This window comes from Hemicordylus capensis, chromosome 4, assembly GCF_027244095.1.
Source record: "Hemicordylus capensis ecotype Gifberg chromosome 4, rHemCap1.1.pri, whole genome shotgun sequence".
In the NCBI taxonomy this organism is placed as follows: domain Eukaryota; kingdom Metazoa; phylum Chordata; class Lepidosauria; order Squamata; family Cordylidae; genus Hemicordylus; species Hemicordylus capensis.
In genome coordinates this window covers 56,168,121-56,191,894 of record NC_069660.1, presented here as the reverse complement: position 1 = coordinate 56,191,894, position 23,774 = coordinate 56,168,121, and the positions used below count along the sequence as shown (strand labels likewise).

Sequence of the window (23,774 nt, the reverse complement as noted above, 5' to 3'; positions counted from 1 at the left end):
GGAAGACATTCAACAGGAGAACCTTTCCTCTCTGTCACTGTACTAATGTGTAAAAAGCTTTACCTTTCAGTCTCTGATGCAGCTTTTAAAAGGGCTGGAATCCTTCCAGAAAAATGGTGGCAAAGTGATGGTAGCTTGTGCATCTCAGCAAAGGACTCTATGAAAGTTCTATTTTAGACATGACTGAGAAGTGTGGAAACAGGAAACAGAAGACATTTACATTTCCTTCTCCCCCTGTACCTCTGTTACATCCAAAACTAGTCTGAGAAGTGTGGGCCTTTAAGCTTCAATAGCTTGGCTGTCTGAATACCTAATTCATTCCTCCTGGGGATCCTTAAAGTGGCCCAGATTAAACACTATTTAAGTTTATAAAGTAGAGCTGTGTTCTCAGTGAGAGAAGGGAAGGGTTTAGCTTAGTATTATAGGAGCAGTCTTGAAAGAGTTTTCAAGGGAGTGCTTCTGTATGGTTTTATGAAACGTAATGTATACAGAATAGGGTTAGGCCATTGTAGATTGCCCTGTTGTAGCCAGTAACAATTTCTAAAGACCTTGAAAAATGGCTAGTACAGTTTTAGCTGATATCAATAGTTTTGGATATTTGGAACCACTGGAAACTGAGCCTGGTATTTCTTAAACTGGGTATGCAAACCAAAGCTTTTGGTTCCTGTGACTGTCTATAATGTGACTGATTTGTGGGCTTTTTTGTGTGTGTGCGCACTGCACAGAGCCATTTGGATGGAGTGGTATATAAATGTAATAAACAAATAAAAGGCATGGATGTTGCTTTAAATGGGAAGTAACTGAAGTGGGGCTATCTTGTTTGCTGCCTTTGAGGCTTATTGACTTCCAAGCCAAAACCAATATTTTGGCTAATCCTTAGTTGTGTTTTTCCCTATCTGTGAAGAAAGGTTTTGTAGGACATAATGGACAATGTGTATTTTTCTACTGAAACACTTGAGTTTACTAGTCTTGGCCTATGTCAGTACTGTTATGCAACTCGGGATTGTTGTTGCTTGGTCTTGGATGCCCTTTGTAAACTGAGGGTGGTGATCCAGTCTTGTTTCAGGTGAGTTTAATTCTCTAACATTGAAAAATTTAAGATATGTCTATATAGGTGATAATTCATTGGTGCATCTTCAGCTACTGAAGATGTGGCCTCTGCTAATAATTCAACTTTTCTGTGTAAACTGCTTGGGCACTCTTGCTTGAAAGCAGTACATAAATATTTGTAGTTTAAGTAGAGCTATTTAAGATTTGGCCTTCTAAATGGTCTTTCTGAAATTTAGAAGCTAGACAGTTTAGTGATGGAATTACAGGTAATAGCAAGTAATAAAATCTTAGTTGACTGGATTTGCTTTCGAAAGCTAAGGTGTCTTGAATGAGGGCTGATTAGGCCGTGACTCATGCATGGGTCACTTAAAGTTATTTAACTGCAGGCTAAAATGAGTATTTGCATGACAATACCAGTTTGCGACCTGTCCAGGGCAAAGTGAGAAAATGTAGATTTTTCTGTCGGCAAACGGCCTACGAGATTGCTAGAAGCGTTGCAATTGGCCAGATTGAAAAGAACCAATGGAATTACTTTGCAGCGGTTTTAAAGTGTGAAGAATTCTAAACGGAAAACCTAAGAACTTGTTTGGAGTAGATTCTGGTTCCTTTCGTAGGAATCCAACGGCTTGCGGACAACGGACAGAAGCGGTCTCTCTGTTTGATCAAGGCCGGTCAGCAGAGGAGACATCTTGAATTTGGCTTTGACTCCGCTTAGCTGACCGATTGAAGGCTCAAGCTTGCCTGGACGTGGGGACCGACCAAAAAGCAGGCCAGGTAACCATGGGGAAACGGAAAAGAGGTAAGAAACGCTCTCCGCCACTTGCTTGAGTCAAATGTGACACAGGGGCCTGTGGCATATGAAAAAAGGAAAGCTAGTCCTCTTTAGGATATGGCATATCAGGCGACTGGCGCCAGGGAAGCCCGATCCTATGCATTCGTGCGGAGAAGTACGGGAAGTCTCTTGCCCGGTTCTGCTTACTCCTGGGTCAAGGATGCACAGAACTGCAGTCTAGAGAGGATGGAGCGAGCCTCGCTTCTTGGGGCTGCCTAGAAGTGGCGACAGGCCTCACCAGACCCCGGGTGTCTCCGCCCCTGCTCAGTCGCTCGGGGCTAGCTGGGCCGCCCGCCATATTGTACAAGGGCTTGTCCTCTGCCCCTTAAGTCTTCGACAGGCCTTGAGTTAGCTGCGCTGCGCCCCATCGCCAGCCTCGAAGCGAAAGCCCCGCTCCCGTTCCTGTTGGCCTGCAGTCCTAAATACTAGGGAGTCGGCCTGCCCCACCATTAAGCTCAGTGGGACTGGCCAGAAAACGTGCCTAGGTTCGGTCTGTAAATACATATTTTTACATGGCTTTCCCCTCCGTTTTCACCAAGCGATGAGGATGGGGGTGAGGCGGGGTGGATTTGGTGAGTGAGCGTCGTGACCGTGAGGATCTCGGAGAAAATGTCTCCACTACTTCGGCGCCGCAGCGCGGCTCAACCGCCGTTGGTCACGTGGACCGCCATGACCTACCTTCTCCGATCATGTCTGACTCGGCGCTCGGCTGCTTCCCCCTCGCTGCCGTGAGCGAGAGGAGGAGCGTTGTTCTCGGGGCTCGGCTGTTTTTGCCTGACTCAGTCGAGGGGCGCGGAACGGAGCGGGAGCAGCTGGGCTGAGCGGAGGGGCCCGGAGGGCGCGGCGGCTGGAAGAGAAGCGGGCCGGGCCGGCTGGTGGCGGGGGCCAAAGCCTGGCGGAAGCGGCGGTTGAGTGGCCTGGGGGCTGCCCCTGTGCTGGCCGGCTCCAGAGGGCCGCGCTCGCCCGGGCCGGCCCCGTATTCCGGGACTAGGATGCTCTCGCTCGTCCCCCGGCACCGGCAGGCAGCTCCCGGCCCGGCCCGCGGCTGAGACACCCCCAACGGCGGCGAGTAAGTACCGAGGCGAAATCTGCGACCCTTGAGGCGAACCTCGGTTTGGGGTCGGCTGGGCAGGCCTCTGCGGGACGGCTGGGCAGGTCGGCTCTCTGACTTGGCGGTTACTGAGGCCTATCTCTGGGCGGGCGAAGGAAGGAGTATCGCCGGTGGCGTGGAGGATCGAGTAGCTTGTAAGGCCCTGAGTAGATTGGCTATCATGGACGTATTCTCCTAGTCTCGCATTTTCCCCCTTTGCGGAGCCCCAGACACGCACACCCATAACTGAATCTCGTGGAGAAGCATATTAAAGCGTTTCCCTCATCAACATTTTTATCTGGTGGGATTTCCACTACCTCATTAGCTTCCCGCTTCTTACGTCGCTGAGGGAGGGGAGCGGCCTCCGCTTTGTGAGGTTTGCCGCCCCCCCCGCAAACGCTTGCATTTGAAATAAACCCATTAAAAAAATCTTCTCTAAAGGCTGGCCTACTTCCAGCTCAAGGTTTGCCCTACATATGCTAGAGGGTTATGTTAAGGTGTACTCGAATCTTCTGTAGCGTATTAAGAAAACACCACAAAAACCTTAAAGCAATTATTTAGCATGAAAACTATTGGGATGTGCGAAATTAAGTTTGGATTTAATCTGCTACACCTATAGCAAAAGCTTAGTTTTGAGATTGTTGGAACTACTGTTGGTTTTCCCCATAGCCCACAAGTAAACCCCTTGGTTTATAGCTGATCGATCTGATAGACGTTTTGTGCGCACTGTGGTATCTTTTGTTGAAAATGCTCTTGTCAAATTTGCCTGTGTGTATGCGCACACGCATGCCTGGAACTTAAGTACATCTTTACTGTTGAATCCAGAGAGAATCTCTTTTAGTGTGAGGAGAAGGTTGTGTGGTTAAGCAGCCAGTCTTTTGCCAGACTAAATCTAAAATCTGTAATTATCCTTACAGCTGTCTTTTACTGTGGGCATAACTGGCCTTAATTCACTCCTTCATGACAATGTAGGGGGTTTTCTGAAAGCCAAATCACAAAGCCAACTTGGGACTTGAAGTCCTCAGCTGGTTTCACTGTGAGTAGGTTCTCCAGTGTGTGAGAATGAAGATTAAAATTTTTGTTTTGTTAATGGATAGTCTGTTCGGAAGGTCTAAAAGACTAAGCACGTGTGTGATGATTTATTTTATTTCTATACCGCACTTCTAAAAATGGCTCAGGGTGGCTTTCACAGAGAAATAATAAATAAACAAGATGGATCCCTGTCCTCAAAGGGCTCACAATCTAAAAGAAACCTAAGATAGACACGAGCGAGGTACTGTGCTGGGGGTGGATGGGGCCAATTACTCTCCTCCTGCTAAATGAAAGAGAATCACCATGTTAAAAGGTGCCTCTTTGCCAAGTTAGCAGGGGCAACTTGGTTCACCGACAATGGAATTAAAGAATCAAATTTCCCAAGTGTGGCGCACCCCTTCCCACACACCTGTACTAATCTGGGGTTTGACAATCCCAGGCATCAGGAAGCCATGACAAATACTAGAAATCAAATCATGGCCTAAATTAGGATATTCAGAATTAGTTACTTAATAAAAATCTTTTTGTTCAAGGTAGCACTGTTACTGCTCTATGTATGTTAATTGTAAAGGAGATAAAGATAAGCCTATGTGCACCCATTCCTCCTCACATGCCATCCATCACTAAATCTGGTAACTTTGTCATGTGTCCATTGTCTGGCTCCTAAATTTTTGGGCTGTCTCCTAGGTTCATAGAAAACATGTTAAGCCCTTTAAGACTTTAGTTTAGTCGGGCAAAAGACTGGCTGCTTATCCACATGACCTTCTGCTCACACTAGAAGAGGTTCTCTCTGAATTCAGCAGTAAAGAAGTACCGTATTTTTCAGACCATAAGACGCACCTGACCATAAGACGCACCCAGTTTTTAGAACAAGAAAAAAATATTCTGAACCAAAAATAATCCCCCCGGATTAGGGGCTGAATCGGCCCAAGGTACTGCCGCTGCCTGCCCGCCCGGATTAGGGGCCGAATCAGCCCAAGCTACTGCCACCGCGGCCGGCGCCCGCCCTCCCAGCTGCCCGAGTCCTCACCACCTTCTTCGGCCCGTGTAAGTCGGGCCGATCAGGGACCCGCAATTGGAGAAGGAGAGAGGAGCTCACAAACAGAGCTCCTCTCTCTGCAAAGCCTCGGCCTGAACTGGCGCTTTGGGCGCAAAGAGCGCCAGTTAGGGCCGAGGCTTTGCAGAGAGAGGAGCTCTGTTTGCGAGCTCCTCTCTCCTCCTCCAATTGCGGGTCCCTGATCGGCCCGACTGACGTGGGCCGAAGAAGGTGGTGAGGACTCGGGCAGCTGGGCGGGCTGCGGCCGCGGCGGCAGTAGCTTGGGCCAATTCGGCCCCTAATCCGGGCGGGCGTTCGGCACAGCATTCGGACCATAAGATGCACCCTCATTCCCCCCCCCCACTTTTTTTGGGGAAAAGTGCATCTTATGGTCCGAAAAATACGGTACTTAAGTTCCAGGTGCATGTGCGCACTATATATTTATGTGAATATTTTACTATACTTTGAGTAAAGTAAAGAACAGGAGCGTCTTTAACTACCCTGTTTCCCCGAAATTAAGACCTACCCCGAAAGTAAGACCTAGCAGTAATTTCTGATGTACCGCTAATTGCCCTAGTGCATTTTTTGGGGCTAAAATTAATATAAGACACTGTCTTATTTTCGGGGAAACACGGTAGCAGTTTATGCTATCTGTTTGTGAACAAAAGAACTGCCTTGTTGAATTGGACCAAAGGTTCATCTAATCCAGCTTTCTGTGTCCAATAGTGACCAGCCTGAGATGCCCCTGGTAAGCTCTGAATATGTGTTGATGTAGTGACTGAGCAAATAAGTCCACTCCAAATCTTGTACTAACTGGAGTTGATGGAATTTATCCAGAGAAAGTTAAGCATACTTGTACAATGGATTTCAGCAGTGTTTGAGCATGCTTGTACAGTGGACTGTGAACAATGAATTTAAGTGTTTCATTAGGCATGTTGGTTTTCCCTAGCAAGCTAATAAAAAAACAAAACAGGGTGTTCTTCGGAACTTGCCAGGATATGATCGGTACACAAGTTCACAATAGTGGTCTTACCACTAATAGTTCAGTCCTACCACTGAAGCTTTCTAGGTCACTACCCCCTAAAATACAGTGCCAATCATTTTGGAGATTGGCCTCTCATTTATTGGGACTAGATAAGGGGGCTAGTGTGAAATTAATTATTGCTGATATGGTTAAGGAAGTGGTGATAATGTTGAGGAGTTGGGTATCAGCAAAATAATTTGATCATGTTGCACTGATAGCAGTTGGCACTCAGATCAGTTTTATAAAGCATAGATGGTGCGGATGTGGCAGCCTACATGTAAGATGGGGTGGGAGTTAAGGCAGTTTCCTGGAGGCTGATAAGTGTTTTACTGAAACTCATATTGTGGTTCTTTGAAAACTGATATAGTGTTTTTAGTATAGTAATTACCCCTGGAGACGTTACTTGTGCCTGGGAACTTGAAGGAGATTTGATGGACTCTTCCTTCTTCACTACTGACTTTTACTATCCCAGGCAATATGCTGTAGAGTTGGAGTAAACAGTTGGAAATGATACTTGCTTTTGAAAATGCTTGACTCTCTGCCAGCAGCACAGAGAATATGTCCATGTTGCTTATTTCAATCTGACCTTGAATAAGTAGTGTGTACAAGGCATTGCTATCTGGTTTTTGCCTGGTTTATAGATCAAAGCAACCACTTCTTGTACAAGCTGGTTTAATTAAACTTTAGTTGTGTTAAGATGTGTTCACTGTTGCAAGCAAGCAGTTGAGTGTGGGGGAGGAACTGTTCATACGCTCTTCTGAATGTTTTCATTTAGGCTCAGACTGTTGAAGACAGTTTAAACAAATGGATTAACAACTGAACTTGGAAAGACTAAACATGCTACTGTTCTCAGAGTTGAGAAACAATAACATTGAAAGACCATTTATCTGAGCAGTAATCAAATGTTGGATCTGACAGTACTGGGGTATATAGGGGAGAAGAGTTGGCATTTCTGATGGCTGTTGATACTAGAGTAGCCAGTTCACATTGGCAGTCCAGTGTGTTAGGAAATTCTTTCTTTTCCAGGAATAGGTGGCTTTCCATTGTATAATGTGTGTGGTGCTACAGTTGCCAATCAGATGCAAGTTTTGAAGCAGTTGCTTTGGATCAGGCACGTCTTTATTCTGTAACATGCTTATTTGTTTCCTGACTGTCTTTAGCTTTGATCGTATCCTGGAGGCTTCTAAGGAACACCCTAAGAACAGCCCTGCTGTATCAGGCTCAAGGCCCATCTTGTCCAGCATCCTGTTTCACACAGTGGCCCACCAGAAGCCCACAGGCAAGAGCTGAGAGCATGGCCTCTCTCCTACTGTTACTCCCCTGCTGGTATCCAGAGGCATCCTGCCTCTGAGGCTGGAGGTGGCCTATAGCCCTCAGACTAGTAGCCGTTGATAGACCTCTCCTCCATGAAGTTATCCAGACTTCACTTAAAGCCATCCAGGTTGTTGGCTGTCACCACATCTTATGGCAGAGAATTCCACAAGTTGATTATTTATTTGTATGTGTTGTGTGAAAAAGTACTTCGCTTTGTTGGTCCTAAATTTCCTGTCCTGGCAATCAATTTTGTGGAATGACCCCTGGTTCTAGTGCAGTGGTGCACAACTCAAATGCCACAGCGGGCCAGAAACAACTATGATAGGGGGGGCTGAGGTCAACAATAAAATTAATTATAAAGAAGATATTAAAGCAATTACTAGTTACTTGTGAGTCTTTCCCTCCTCCCAGGGACCCACAATTTTAACCAAGGATAGTGGCCAGAAAATAAAGTGTCCCTGCTCAGTCAGTGGGCACCTGACTGTCAGCCCCACAAAATGCCAGGTTTTTTGTGGCTCCTGCTGTTGCTGGCTACCTGTGGTCCAGCAAAAACATCCCCGCTGGCCAGATTTAGCCCATGGGCCTTATGTTGTGCAGGCTTGTTCTGGTTTTATGTGAGAGGGAGAAAAAATTCTCCATTTTCATAACACCATGCATAATTTTATAGACCTCTGTCATCTTTTCCCCTCAGTTGTCTTTTTTCTAAACTAAAAAACCCAGGTGTTGTAGTCTTGCCTCATAAGGAAGGATGGCTAGGCCCCTAATCATCTTGGTTGCCCTCCTCTGCACCTTTTTCAGTTCTACAATGTCCTTCTTTAGATGTGGTGACCAGAATTGTACGCAGGACTCCCAAGTGTGGCCACGCCATAGTTTGGCATAAAGGCATTATAATATTAGAAGTTTTATTTTCAATCCCCTTCCTAATGATCCCTAGCATGCAATTGGCCTCTTTCACAGCTACTGCACATTGAGTTGACACTTTCAATTAGCTGTCCACCATGACCCCAAGGTCCCTCTCCTGGTCAGTCACCGACAGCTCAGATTCCATTGGCGTATACTTGAAGTTAGGGTTTTTCATCCCAGTGTGCATCACCGTACACTTGCCAACATTGAAGCACATTTGCCATTTTATCTCCCACTCACCCAGTTTGGAGAGATCCTTTTGGAGCTCCTGGCAATCTGTTGTGGATTTCACTGCCCTAAATAGTTGGGTGTCTATAAATTTGGCCTTGCTTATGCCAACTTCTAGATCATTTATGAATAAATTAAAAAGCACTGGTCCCAGTACGGATCCCTGGGGGACCCCACTTCCTGCCATTGTGAAAAACTCCATTTATCCCCTACCCTTTGTTTCCGGTCCTTCAACCAGTTAGCAATCCACACACGTACTTGTCCCCTTATCCCATGACTGCTAAGTTTTTTCAAGAGTCTTTGATGAGGAACGTTGTTGACAGCTTTTTGGAAGTCCAGGTATACTATGTCAACTGGATCACCTTTATCCACACACCCTGTTTTTCTGTTTGAGGAAAACCATATGCCTGATGCACTCTTAAATTGTGTATGCAGTCCAGAAAAGATAAAGCTTAAATAATGCTTAACTTATTTTAGATTGCTTACATTTTCTTTAGTTAGAATGAGCTAATGACATGCAAAAAATGCAAAGTAGAGCTCCTTTAATAGTAAGCGCTTCTACTCTCTTCCAGCACCATTCCTTATCCTTAATATATGAGTGCAAACTTGCACTGACCAGTATGAACTATGGCATAAGCAGAAGCTTATCCTGGTTCTCAAGACAATATTTTAAATTGAAGGAATTGTGAGTGTACTGTCTTGTAAGCTGCTTCAAGAATTCATTGGCACAAGCAGTGTTAACTGTACTAATGAATGAATGGGTCACTGTTCAAAAAGAGAAAGTAGTAATAAAATGAGAATATGCTGTGAAATTGGCCCAACCTCTGTCACAGTTGAAGCCTGTGTGAATTATAGTGTGGTACCATAATAGTACTAATGTATTTTGGGAGATATGCTTATGTAGCTGTAGATATGACATTAGTTTCTAAAACAGCAGAACTGAAAAAAATTTGAGGTTTCCATGTGGATTCTTGAGGAATAGTTCCTTTCACCAGAGTCCTTCTGTAAAAAGCAAATTGACTAGAAGGGTTACTTATTACAAAGTCCGAGTCTTTGGCACAGTTTAAAGCCTTCCTCCTTTCCCTGTCATCAGAAAGCAAAGATTTGGGCTGCAGTCATATGCACATTTTCCTGGAAGTAAGCCTCATTGAATGCGGTGGAACCTGGAGTAAACATGCATAAGATTTCACTGTTGGACTCCTGAAGGATCGGTTGGAGTGAAGTCTGCACTGTTAACCTTTTGCTCTGTTACAGACTTATACTAGAAGTAGATCACTTATTGTCTGGTCTGTTTGATCTAAGATCGTAAATAAACAGCAAGCAAACTAACTAACTTATTGTCCGGTTTGTGTTGAAAGTGAACCTTTCACGATGAAATTGTGTGTGGTGTAGGTTTTAATGTTGTTCACTATGGTTATCTGCATAATAGTAGGTATAAACACTTTAAAATGCAGGCAAGTCCCAAACAGCAGCAAAATGACTAGGTATGGATGCCAACAATACTTTACTAAAGTGCTCAAGTACTGATGGTGTGTTTATAATGAGAAGTAGTCTTCATTCCCAAACAAATGAAAATTATTATTTTTTTAAAAAACAAGGCAGATTTGTTAAAAGTTGCGCTTAAATGCAACTATTTTCTTCTAGGATTCTCCAGGAACCTTTGCTACAGACTAAGCATTAGATATTTGGGTTTTTTTAAAAGTTTGTGGTCCATTTATCAGAAAATGATGATTTCTGCTCCACTTCATGAACATTAGCCTTGGAAAGGCTGTCTTGTCTGATAAGGTGGTATGACTCCAGTCTTTAATGACAGGTACTTCAGACTTGGATAGAACGAGGGCAGACAACTTGTAAAGCCAGAACTGGAAAGATTATGTAACGTGTATGATAGTGGACAGAGGATATGAGGGAACCTCTAAAACCCACAAATTTTATTTAGCCCATCTGCCTCCACACACCTATTGTATTCATTTGTGGCCTAAAAGTAAAAACCTTTTAAAGGTCCCTTACTTGGTTTCCTAGAGGCAGTTCTTACTTGCATCCAGATAAAAGCCTTTTAAGATGGCAAGCAGATCATTCTTCTCCCCCAAAGTAAATATGTACCTAATTTTCACCCATCTATATCTCCTATCCCATCCATGTATATCAGCCAGTGACTAAGAATATAATACTTTAATCTGAATTGTAGCACTTTGAGTGTAGTTGAAGGCAGACTATTGTTGAAGACTCTTAACAATTTTATCCCTCTGTCTTTGCAACTATGAACTTTGAGAAACAGTTGATTCAATCAAATTGGCCATTCTTAAACGAGTAGAAAGGGGCCTACAGTTCTGGTTCGCCTTGCCATGTCTATGGTCATGTGCCTCATAGCTGGGTTGTTGATTTAGTGTTCTTTCTCTCTCCCCCCCCCCCTTCAGGTATGGCCTCACAGCTGCAGGTGTTCTCCCCTCCATCAGTATCTTCGAGTGCCTTCTGCAGTGCCAAGAAACTGAAAGTGGAGCCCTCTAGCTGGGATGTTTCAGGACCGAGTAACAGTGACGAGTATTATAATCGCAGCAAAAACCTCCCAGGTGCTCAAGGGCCAGCAAACTCCTCTCACCAGGTAGCAAGCTTCAGTATCCCTGCTTATGACCAGAGTCTCCTTCTCCCTGCTCCTTCAGTTGAGCACATTGTGGTCACAGCAGCAGACAGCACAGGCAGTGGTGGAACAACATCCTTCCAGAACAGCCAGGCCCTGACACACAGGGCTAACATTGCTTTGCTGGAACCATATCAAAAATGTGGATTAAAAAGGAAAAGTGAGGAGGTTGACAGCAACGGTAGCGTGCAAATAATTGAGGAACATCCACCTCTCATGCTGCAAAACAGACCTGCGGTGGGTGCTGCGGCCACTACCACCACTGTAACAACCAAAAGCAGCAGTTCCAGTGGTGAAGGAGATTACCAGTTGGTCCAGCATGAAATTCTTTGCTCTATGACAAACAGCTACGAAGTCTTGGAGTTCTTGGGCCGAGGGACTTTTGGGCAGGTGGCAAAATGCTGGAAGCGTAGCACAAAGGAGATTGTAGCTATCAAAATCTTGAAAAATCATCCTTCCTATGCTAGGCAGGGACAGATTGAAGTGAGTATCCTCTCTCGACTGAGCAGTGAGAATGCCGATGAGTATAACTTCGTCCGCTCTTATGAGTGTTTTCAACACAAAAACCACACATGCCTGGTGTTTGAGATGCTGGAACAAAATTTGTATGACTTCTTAAAACAAAACAAGTTTAGCCCTTTGCCTCTGAAATACATTCGGCCAATTCTGCAACAGGTGGCCACCGCCTTGATGAAACTGAAAAGCCTGGGTCTAATACATGCTGACCTGAAACCTGAAAACATCATGCTGGTTGATCCTGTGCGCCAGCCTTACAGGGTGAAGGTCATAGACTTTGGCTCTGCCAGTCATGTGTCAAAAGCTGTGTGTTCCACTTATTTGCAATCACGCTATTATAGGTAAGTGTATGTTATGTCTTCATCCCCTTCTGCATGACACCCCTTCTGTGCCAGTAGATACACAAGCTCTCTTACATGTGTTATATCGCATTAGTGGTTTTGGTTTCCATTCCTTCTCTATTTTGCCTATTTCTGAATTTCTATTTTAGTGGCCTTTTAATGAGAATTCAGAAACCTGCCTGTTGCAAGAGTACTACATACTCCTCAGAAAAAATATCAGTTCTCATTTAGAAGTTTTCTATAACTTCATATGAGATGTATATGTTGGACCACATTCTGAAATTAGAATTTCAATTTCAGCAGTTTGATATAGCTGATCTCCTTGCCATACATTAGAAATAATAATAATCTGGAAATGTTAAAATCCTTGGGTGCCTCAAAGTTGCTGTTTTGGATCCTGGCATGTGGATATTGTCACTTTTTAAATCCCACACACTGAGATTTTAAAATATGCAATACCTGCTCTGAAGTATGATAAAGCTCAAATGTTTGCCAAGCACACCAGACCTGTTAGCCAGTTGTGAGATGCAAATAGGTACTCAGCAGGACTAAACTTTTCATGCAGATCAGTGAACCCAGAATTTCTGAACTGGACTTCTGTCACAAGGAATGCCTCTTTTAAGGAGAAGACAGCTGCATGCACTCATTTCAGTATCCTACAGGGCCCAAGTGTGGGGGAAAGGTACACTTTATTAGCGTCTGGGTGGCTTGGCCCAGCCTGTAAACAAAATACCATTTGGGAATGATAAAGGCTAATTGTAGGTTATACTTGAGGATGTTTATACACCTCTGTTTTCCTGTATCTCTCTGGGATTCTCAGATCCTGTGAAATTAGCTTGAATCATTAAATTGAAGAAGCAACATTTTCAACAGTAAGCTGCTGGTTCAGGACCCTCTATAAAACAATGTATACTTTGCGCTCAAACTACCCGTTTCAGGGATCTGCACTTGTTGCTGATGTTCCTTTGCACGAGAGGGGTGTGTGTTGGTTGAACAGATGACCATAAAGGTCCCTTCCAACTATACATGTTTAATATTGGTTACTAGTTCCGTACCTGTAACATGTAGAGCTAGCTTCAGTTGCATAGACTCCATGTTTGTTCCAGTAAAGAGAATGAATTTGAGACTTGAGTCTACCCTTCTGCCTGTGCCAACTATCTAGCTTCAAGATAGTGGTGAAGTGGAACAGTTAGAATACACTGCCATGTCTATATTGTCTAAATGCAACTGTTAAAGCTGTGGCCTTAACTCATGAAATTTCCTGACAATATGGATCATCAGTATATATGGTTAAGCCCTAAACATAACATGTTAAAGGAAAATTGTCTGAATGTATTATGGACATACAATACTCAACAGCAGTAAATATCACCCCCAAAAGCTAACTAAATACTTAATATAATTTGGATTTATAAGCACAGGTACAAATGATCTACAGAATCAAATATATAAACATCTCAAAACAAGACCATTAAATAGCATAAACCAACATAATACACCATATATAATGTCCATAAAGATCTACAATGGTATCCTTGTGTACTTCTGTTCTAAGAGTGAAGGTTTTTCCAAGGGAATCAACTTGTAACTGAATATTCAGTTCTGAAAATGTTCTTGGTCACATGTTTCTTAACTGAAGATGCTTGGTTTTTTCAATCGCAAGCAAAACTTCTGAATGACAATCTTCCAAAATAGGGGGGTTAAATGTGTTCCAATCAAACTCTCCAAGCCCAAATTGTGGTGCTTTACTCCTTGAGGCTGTGAATTGTGGATTTGTCACTTAAATGCACACTGAATCACTTGCCCTATTCAAGGAAGACCATCAGCAGCAGGATAGACTATATATGCAGCGACTGAGATGAGAAAAGCAAAAATGCCTTTGTGGTTCTGGACATATTTTTGTGACCTGACATATTTCTGGTAGTTCTGTTTCCAAAGCAAGTTTATTATTGCCAGTTGAGCATTTCCAGAAATGGAAAACCAATAACAAATGGTGGCTGACATGATGCATTGCATGAAAGCAATGTTGGCGGTTCCTACCTGGTGGGGGTGCTGTGCACAAAAAGGCAGCTGCAGTGGTGTTGCAAAGATAGGTAGTTGTGCAGTGACATGAAGCAGTGTGCGGGCACTTGTGTTGTGCTGCTTTCATTTCACTTCAGTAGTGCTGTGGAAGTGCCTGCACGCTGTTTCAAGTTGTTGCATGGCTGGCTGCCTTTGTACACCACCAGAACTGCCTTTCAAATGCACAGCAGCCCCACCAGGTTGGAAATGCCAGCATTGCTCTGGGTGTTGGGTTGGCCACTATCTATCTCTTTCTGTTCCCTCTAGCACAGCCAGTATTGTCCTCCAAAATCCTGGCTTGCTGTCCATGTAGGTGATAGGACAGAGCTTGGGCAATAGGTGGGGCACGACTGCTACATCTCTGCTCATACTCCCCCTCCACTGTAGTGTACTTGTTTGAGTTCACATGTTCTGTACAATAACTTACTTGATCTTCTGGGTACTGGCCAGCATACAGATTAACCCTGTGCTTATGTGCCAGGGTTTTCTGTTAAAGATGAGTACAGTGTGATTTCCAGCTATTACTCACTTCTGTTTGCAGCTGCCTGTGCTTCTTGAAATTATGTCCTTGAAGGTCAGGGAGCTCTCAGAGACACTCTTCAAGAACCACTGGCAGCTGAAGTGGGAATTGCCTACTCCCTGTGTGCAGCAGAAACTACCATGTTGGTGCAGAGTTAGTCTAGATGTCAGTCAGTGTCTGGACCAGCACAGCCAGAAGATCTTTAAAACTTTATTTTTAATACTGCTAAATGCAAACTTGTAATCAGTTGCTTTTTCTGATTATTGGGTTTACTGAAGGCAGCCAATATACATGTTAATGCTAAATTATCTGTTGAAAAACAGTATATCTAGCTTTCCAGAAACATTCAAATAACTTTGATTTGATTGATATTGTAAAGCGGATCATTCCCTAGGAACTCCATTTGCATGTGTGCAGTAACTGGTACTATTTTTTTTTTTCACTGGACAGTTTATGGAATGGCATTACTTTGGGTAGCATCCAGACTGATTTTAACCTAGCATAAATCTTTTAGCGGAAGGACATGGTGGCCAGTCCTGTGGTGAAATGTACATCTGTTCTAGATGAGTTAGTTGACCAGCGCAACCTCTTGCATAAACTCATATATGTGTATACAAATAGGAACTCGTTGCACCTATCCGGTAGCTAGGTAGGCGGAGCCCAATACCCCAGTTCTTCCTGTCTCGCCTCAGGCAAGCAGCACACCTTCGAGAGAGCTCTGCTACATTCCTTCTTCAGGCTGGTTTTTTCTCCTTGCCTTTTCTCTCCTTTGCATGTTAGGGCAGGTAGGGACTCCCTGTGGCTATCCCTTTTTTCTAATGTTTGTTTTTTGTGCTAAGTGACATCTATTTAATTCCCCGGCTACCTCCCTCCCTCCCAAGCATGCAGGGGACTTTGGGGGTTCCCCTTTAACAGGGTCTTCCCTTTGATTTCCAACTTGGGTCCCCCCAGGCACAAAGCCAGACACATACACTCGCCCACCTTTTGATGATCCTTTTGTTTTTTGACCGGATCTTCCCTGTTTTGGAGATTGCAATTCCAGCCGATTGGGTGGAGGCTTGCCTCGCAATTCCCCCAAAACCAGCGCAAACAGCAAGAAATGGGCCATAGGGGTGGAGGTTTACCTCATAATTCCCCAAGAAAAGGCTCAAGCAGCACAGGATTGGCCATAGGGGTGGAGGCTTGCTTCATAATTCCCCAAGAGGAGACCAGAATGGCAGGAACTCGGCCATACGGGGAGAGGACAAAATCCCCAAGAAAGGAAAACAAAAGCTGCAAAACAAAGCTACGCATTTCTGATGGCAGTAAGCCTTTGGAGTACAAAAGCTTCCTTGGAGAGGCTAAATTCCCCAAGAAAGGAAAACAAAAGCTGCAAAACAAAGCTTTGGAGTGGAAAAAAGCTTCCTCAGATGACCCAAACGGAAAGTGAAACCACCAGCAGCCTGGCTGAACGAGTGCTGGCTTTTGCTAGCGGTATGTCAGCAGAGTTTTTTCCTGACACCCTCCTCCAGCCCTGAATCAAGCTCAAGGGGCTATAGTAAGTGGTGCTGGCTCTTTTTCTTCATTACAAGCCCGAGTTTGCTACCAATCGGGAATGGCAGGGGTCCAACAAAGCAGCTTCTGCTGGATGTGAGTAAGCCTGCATTTCCCTCAGTTCTCTGCTGAATGCAGCCCGCGCCTGAATTTGACCTATGGCTCAGCAATTCTGCCCCTTTTAGGGTGCTGCTCAGGCCAATAGATCCTTGGCTTCTCCCCCACTTCTAGCGAAGGTGATCAGTTTGCTCCCAGGTCTTCCAGAACTAACCTACCTCTGTCTCAGAGGAAGCCCTTATTCTCCCGCCTAGTTAGACATGGGTTCCTCCAGATATCCCTCCTGATTAATAATCACCTTACTAGCATGGTGTACTGGTTTGAGTGCTGGACTAGCACCGGGAAGATCTGAGTTCGAGTTCAGCCTTAACTTTGGCTGGCTGTTTCTGGTCCAGCCACTTCTCTCCCGGCCTAACCTTCTTCACAGGGTTGTTGTGCGGAGAGTTTTAAGTATAAAATTAAAATGCAACTATATTGATACTTTCAGGACTCCTCGGCTCCCTCTTCTACTAAAGAGGGTGAAATGTTCTAGGAGGGAGAGTGACTCATTCAAGTCAGCTCGTTTAGGCTTGTCCAGCAAGCAGATGTGTAGTGCTCTTGGCTCACACAAGTTGGGCCATTAAGGACATAGACAGAGAGTACTAGTCTTGTGGTACCAACCATGACTTCCTCCCTTGTCTGGGCAGGTTTCGCCCTGGTTGCATGTGAATGGGAGACTTGATGTGTAAGCACTTCAAGATATTATCCCCCCACCCCTCCGCCCAAACAAACAAACAAAAACAAGAACCCAGCCGCCAATAGGTTGTACGTACTTCCAGATGATGTTACCTCTCTTAGTTTTTTGTGTTCTAGATGCCCTGTGACACAATTGTGCCCCACGTTAATGGACGAGGAGGATGGTGAGTACCCAGCATTTCAGACTATCGGTGCTAGTTCCTAATCCATGGGTGCACGACGACATATTGTTGGTCACTAAGGCAGTTTTTTCTGCTAACTCTGCCTGGCGAGGGCTGCTATAACACGGACTAAGGAGCTCCTCAGCTGTTCCACCTGGAAAACAAGCAGTTTTGACAGGGCATTATGAACCTTGCTAGAACAATGGCATTACCGTCATTCTAGCCTAGACTGCATGCAACATGCCCCTCAGTCACTGCCTGCTGGGGTTGGTGGTAAGGAGGTGCTTATGGTCACTATATTAGTGTTTAGACCACAGCCTTAAGCTCTCCCTCCTTATGGGCTAAGTTTTTCCCTCTGGTCTGGGCCCCTCTCTTGAGGTCATCTTCGCCACTACAGGTCCATATTCCTACCTTTCTCCAATGCTGCATGGGTTTGTAGTCCTGCCCATAGGTCTTACAGGATACACCTGGCGCCAACAGCAACGGTTCCAAAGAAACAGGAACCAGGCTTCCAGGTAGCCTTTCTGACTGGAGTCCAGCAGAGTCCAAATCTTTGTCTCCTTTCCGTCAGAGGCCAGCTACCTCCTTCACACAGTTTGGAGCCATTCTTCTGCAGCCTCTTGGGTTTGTGATTGCCTTTTCCCACGACATCCTCTTAGAAGTCACGGTTCAGCCGCACGGCCAGGTCTTCTACCTGAATCAGATTCACGCATTCGAGCCAATTCCCTTAGTGGAGCACTTCAAGGGAATCTCCCCTCCTTTCGTTCCTGATGCCCCAGACAGCCCTTGAGAGCTAACCTACTTCACAGGGTTGTGGTGAAAGAGAAACTCAAGTATGTAGTACAGCGCTCTCGGCTCCTTGGAGGAAGAGCGGGATATAAATGTAATAATAATAATAATAATAATAATAATAATAATATTGTTGGAGCCCTCTTAATCATGGTTCAGGGCATCTTTTCACCCTCATTAGTATGCTTAGCTAAGATGGTGTATTGGGCCTGCCCGCTTCTGACCTATACATGGATCTCCCCACTATGTCTCAACTCATGGATCCATGATCCTCTGCTTGGAGATCTCCCTGTGGTTCTACTGGCTATTCCGCTCCCTCCAAGGTTTCTGTGTCCATTCTAGAGCTCATCTCTTCCAAGGCTCTCAAATCGCTCGCACTCATCTCGGAGGGCATTCGGCCCCTAAGCTGGTGGATTTCCCCAGACGCTGCTGGGGAGCTGCCCCTCTCACCTCCGCAGGATCACGGTGGCCATAGAAGCGATCCCTGATAGCCTGGGGAAACACTGCTTCTCTCCTTGGCATGCTCCCTTGGTGACACAGGCAGTCCTTGCTGAATATCCGCCTCTTGGAACTGCAAGCTATCTGCTTGGACCTCATTCGGTTTTTCTTACACAATTTTCACAGCCAACGTGGCTGCAGATACTTTCATCGCTGATCAGTGGGGTACAAGGTCTGGCGGCCAGCACGAGGGCAGCCACTTCTTATTTAACCTGGCTCTTCTCTCCTTCATATCCATCATGACAGAGCATATAGCGGCACATTGAATCTGTCGGATCATGGCAGAGCATCTCAACAGCAGAATGAACTTGTCAACGGACTGGTTCAGCTGCCAGATCATAGGTGCGGTAGTATGGGCGCTCCACCTGGAGGTCCTCCACCTAATCTTGCAGGTCTTCAGCTTGACCTCCAGGGATCTTTGCCCCTCAAGCAATCACTAGTTGCCTGGTTTGCCCTGCAGGTTCCTCCTCTAGCCGAGAGCACAGCTGCTCCCACGGCTGCCCGGCCTCTGGGCTTCCCCTAACCATTTCCTCCGACCTCCATCATTGCTGAGGTGCTACGGAAGTGGGTCCTTCTTATGGCACGCATCATTCTCATCGCCCAGGGTATCAGATGCCCATGGTGGCGCGGACCTGGTCTCTCTTCCCATCCAGGATCCTCTACCTGGGCCACGAGGACAGCTATTCTTTCTCCAAGGGCCCCCCCTCACATTTTTAGCACACAGACTCAGACTGGATCCACCTAGGCTCATGGAGGTTGAACAATCCCTCCCTGGTCAGGCCTGGTATCCACAGTGGTACTACACCCCAGTCTAGCCTCCAGACGCCTCTCCTCAATCGTCTTTTTTTCAGTTCCTGGTTAGCGTTTTACCCAGGGGGGCGTGCAAGATGCGTTTCCCCCCTGTCATGGCGGGGATATTCCAAGTATTCTCTCTTCCAGAAGGACCTTTTTTGGGTTGGTGATCCTTCACCCTGCGCAATCTGTCTCAGCTCAGGCTCCGGTTTTTTAGTCCCCTTTCCTGGAGGTGCTCCAAGCTCCATCCGTATCTCAGTCTTTTTCCTGTTAGGTGCCAACACTTCGGCCCCTCTTCCTTCCACAGATCTCTGTACCGGGATCCAAATTAGATTTTCACTGTTCTCGCATGCCCTTCTCCATCGGCCCATCAGTTCAGTCCTCTTGAGGATCTTCTCATACTAAGTCCTCTTCTAGTTTTTGTCCCTCAGTGTAAAGGTCTAGGAACTAGTAGTGCTGCACAGCACTAGGACTCTTGTTGCCTTTTCAGAGGAGGCAGTTATCCTACACTTGAACCTTGCATTCTTAGTTGTCTGTAGGGCCCTCAGGACCTACCTGAAACAAACTCATCCCCATTGCACTTGGTCGCCATCCCAGAGTTATGGGTCTCTGGGTCTCTCTCTGAAGCGAACTTGGCCAAGTGAATAAGGGCCTCTATCTCCTTGGGTCCAAGACTCTGCGCCTTCACGGACCGTCTTCACGCAACACTAGCACATTAACCGCTTTCGTGACCAATGCAGCACTCCAGGTCATCCATCAGGCAGGCTATCTATACGGCTACGGCACAGGCCTCCATCTCTGTTCTCCAGCTACTACGAGATTCCACATCTCAGGCTGAACAGGCAGTCATGTCCAGTACCATTTTTTACAGTAGGTGGTTTAGCGTCCGCTTCTCCCTCCCTTTATCTTCTCACAGCTTGGGCATGTCCCACTATTTAGGATAAAACCAGACAACTGCGGAAAAAGAAACACTGGTCTTACCTGTGAAGGGTTCTTTTTCGCAGTGTCTGATTTTATCCGGCCCTCCCATGGACTTCATGTCTTATCTCTGCTTTGGTATGGGCGCAGTAGTGGGAGCCGGTGTCTCCCAGAGTACAGTTTTTTCTTTCTTATGGCCTCTCTGGATCCTGAGTACTGTTCTGTATGGTTCCTGCCATGGTCCCTGTCCAGAAGGTTTTTTTCCTTCTGACAGATGTGTTTGCCTGGCTCAACAGTCCAGAACTGGGGTATTGGGCTCCGCCTACCTAGCTACCGGATATGGGCTTACAACTTTGAACTCTACTTCCTGTCTTCCAGAGGCATGATCTGGAACACAACCCACTATTTAGGATAAAATCAGACACTGTGAAAAAGAACCCTTCACAGGTAAGACCAACGTTTCTTTCCGTAGTCAGGATAGCTGTCAGTCAAGCCTCAGTTGTGGTCCTGTCTTGCTCCAGACTGGCAGTACTTGGAAAGAGTTCTCACCCTGCTCATTGTAAATTGATCTTTTAGGAGGCTAATTTTACTCCTTTTCTTTTCCTATCCTGTGTGCGAGGGTGGGAAGGGAGGAGTCCATTTTTCTTTCTTTTTTCTTTTTAAAATTATATTTGTTTCTGCTCTGATCATGGAGGTATCTCATGTGGGTTCCCTTTCCAAGGGCCGGCCCAAACACATAGGCGCCCAGTGCCTTCAGCCTATGATTCCTGAGCAAGTACCTAATAGGTTCTGCCATTCCAGCCCCGGCTAAGTTACCTCACATACCCCCCGGCAGTCCTTGTTCCCAATCTCATACCTCTCAATCTGAAAAGGAAGAGGGATGAGCAGGCTCCACTAGATCTGCCAAGCTCAAACCGTCTTCTTACCATCTCTGAACTTGAGATTTTACTATCCCAAAGCTAAACGGGCAATTAAGGATGTTGGCAAGGAGAGCACGGCTCCACCTACCTCTGGTTTGAACCAGGAGGTTTTTCCATTGACTTGTATTTCACCTGTTACAGTGCCCTTCCCAGGACTATTTAAGGATGTGATGATGTCTGATTAGCCTGTAGTTGCTAATAAGCCATCTTTGTCCTGCGCAAAGAAATTGTATATCTTACCATCTGAAATAATGTCCATGTTAGCTGTTCCTCCCATAGATGCCCCAGTGGCCCAGCTGGTGTCAGGTGCATTGATGAATAAGGATGGGGATGAACAACTTTGGTCGCCAGAAGACAAGAAAGCTGATCACTTTCTTCGCAAGGGGCATGAGACATCCACCACAGTGATCAGAGCTGTGTCTCCCAACTCCATTTTTGCAAGGGCCACTATTCTCTGGGCCAAGGATTTGATAAAGTATATTCCATCCAAAGAACACCAAGCTACGTCAGGAGATGAATAAAATAACCAAAGCAGTGGCTCTGATTGCAGATTCCAGTTTAGACTGCACTCAGTATGCCTCACGTGCTATGGCATCTGGGGGTCACAGTCCGTAAAAGACTATAGTTAAACTGGCACGTGGACTCCAAGTCCAAGTTAAGGCTAGCTGCCAGCCCCTTCAAGGGCTCTAAGCTCTTCGGGGATTCTTTGGAACCTGTCCTTGTCGAAACAAAGGACAAAAAGAAGGCCATGCCTTCAGAAAAAAGGGATTTTCCCCTCGACGTAGGAGGTCACGGTGGATTTCCATAGACTGTTCAGGGGCTTATCCTTTAACTCACCTTCCTTTCGTTCCTATAGGGGGTTCAGTCGTTCAACAGGTTTCCAATACAGAGACAGCCGGTACAGGGACCATTGTCAAGGGTCATTCAAGCCTCCCTGGCATCATCAATGGAGTTCCTGCGGAAGAGGCAATCCTAGACAGCAACAAGGGTGAAGCCTCACCTCTACAGGACAGCAAAACCGTAAGCCATAACAGCCTTCCGGTGGGGGCCAGGCTTTATTTTTCAGAGGCCTGGAATTCCAGCTCCATTGACTGCTCAGTGAGGGAGGTGGTGCAGTCAGGCTATGCAATAGATTTTACAGCTCGGACCCCACATTTTTTCCTGTCCACTCCCAAGTCCAGGAATCGGATAAAACAACACCTTATGAATCAGGTGATAGGTCCTCTCCTAGATATCCATGCTATAGAGCCTGTTCTACTGACATCCTTGTATCTATTATTCTTGGTGCCCAAGAATGATGGATCGTGGAGGGCAGTCCTGGATTTAAAGCATTTCAACTGGCTGGTGAGAAAAAGAACTTTTTGAATGGAGCGCTTGAAGTCCATCAAGGATGCAGTTCAGGTCAGGGAGTTACTTGCCTCTATCAGAGGCTTACCTACATGTGCCCATACATCCATTGTACCGACAGTATCTGAGGTTTGCCTGTGATCGGAAGCATAATCAGTGCTGGACTCTGCTGTTCAGGCTCTCGCCCATGTTTTCACCAAGATCATGGTGGCTTTGATTGCCCATGTATGTCTACAGGGCATACATGCCCATCCGTAATTGGACAATCTTTTGATTCATTCTTCGTCATTGAATCAGGTCGTCGGGGATGTCAGCAGGACTGTACAGCTTCTTCAGGAACATGGCTTTATCAATATGCAGAAGAGCCATCTGGAACCATCTCAAAGCCTACAGCATCTGGGGGCCCTGTTCAACACATGGGAAGCCACGGTGTCATTTCCACTGGAATGCAGACTGAAGTTGACTCAGTTACTGTTACTGCTCTTGATGGCCAATTGGGGTGGATTTTATGACTCTGGCCCAGGTGACAGGATCAATGGTATCCTGCATAGAATGCACTCCTTGGTCTCAGCACTCCAGGACTCTTCAGTGGCGCATCCTTCCTTATCAGCAGGCCATCATGGATCACAAGGATCTACTGATTCCTTTACTGCAACGGGTCCAAGACTCTTTTCAATGGTGGATGTCTCCAGCCATGGAGAAAGATGTCCCCTTCGAAATACCAACCAGAACAGTAGTTGCCTCCGACATGAGCCTCAGAAGTTGGGGGGGAGGGGCTCATTGTTTAGATCACTTTGCACAGGGAACCTGGAATCTGACCAAATCCAAGCACATCAATTGGTTAGAATTGAGGGCATCATGTCTGGCCCTTCTGCACTTCCAGGACCTGATTCGGGGTGCCCATGTCTTGGTCTGCACCAACAATGTAGCCACAAAGGCCCACATCAGTAACCAGGGCAGAACAAGATCATGGTCCCACATGAGGGAGTCACATCTCCTATTCGCCTGGGCAGAGGGGCATCTCGGCTCCATTTTCAGCGGAACACCTCAGTGGTTCTGTAATCTTCAGGCTGATTGACAGACCATGGATCCAGCAGAGTAGACCCTTCATTTGGAGGTGTTTGCACAGATGTCAGCTACCCTAGGGACACCAGTAGTCTGTCTCTTCGCTTTGCCTCACAATGCTCAACTCCCCAGGTTTTACACCGGCTACCATTGCAGCCAAGTGGAGCAGACAGATGCCCTTGCCTCTCCTTGGCCTCCTGGTCTTCTGTATACTTTTCCGCCAATAACAATTTTGCGTGATGTCCTCAGAAAGATCCTTCAGGAGAGGGCAAGAGTCACTCTCATGGCACCATATTTTCCTTGGCCTTGATTTTCAGACCACCTAGCAATGTCAGTTTGGGCTTCCTAGCAGCTCCCTCGGTGTTGCAACCTGC

At 45.9% G+C, this 23,774-nt stretch overlaps 1 protein-coding gene across 7 annotated transcripts in view; it reads left to right on the top strand.

Moving 5' to 3' along the window:
- Nucleotides 1-374: 374 nt before the first annotated feature.
- Nucleotides 375-23,774, top strand: part of HIPK1 (homeodomain interacting protein kinase 1) — a 72,667-nt gene continuing 49,267 nt past the window's right edge. For 2 of the 7 annotated variants that reach the window (XM_053245425.1, XM_053245418.1), the window contains exons 1-3: nucleotides 375-1,066; nucleotides 1,665-1,849; nucleotides 10,927-12,004. In XM_053245425.1, the coding sequence (XP_053101400.1) occupies nucleotides 1,831-1,849; nucleotides 10,927-12,004 (1,097 nt within the window). In that variant the 5' untranslated portion in view covers nucleotides 375-1,066; nucleotides 1,665-1,830. Of the gene's footprint in view, nucleotides 1,067-1,577; nucleotides 1,850-2,669; nucleotides 2,952-7,224; nucleotides 7,344-10,926; nucleotides 12,005-23,774 lie in introns of those variants that run through there. The other 5 variants (XM_053245419.1, XM_053245422.1, XM_053245423.1 and 2 more) reach the window with 5 other exon arrangements.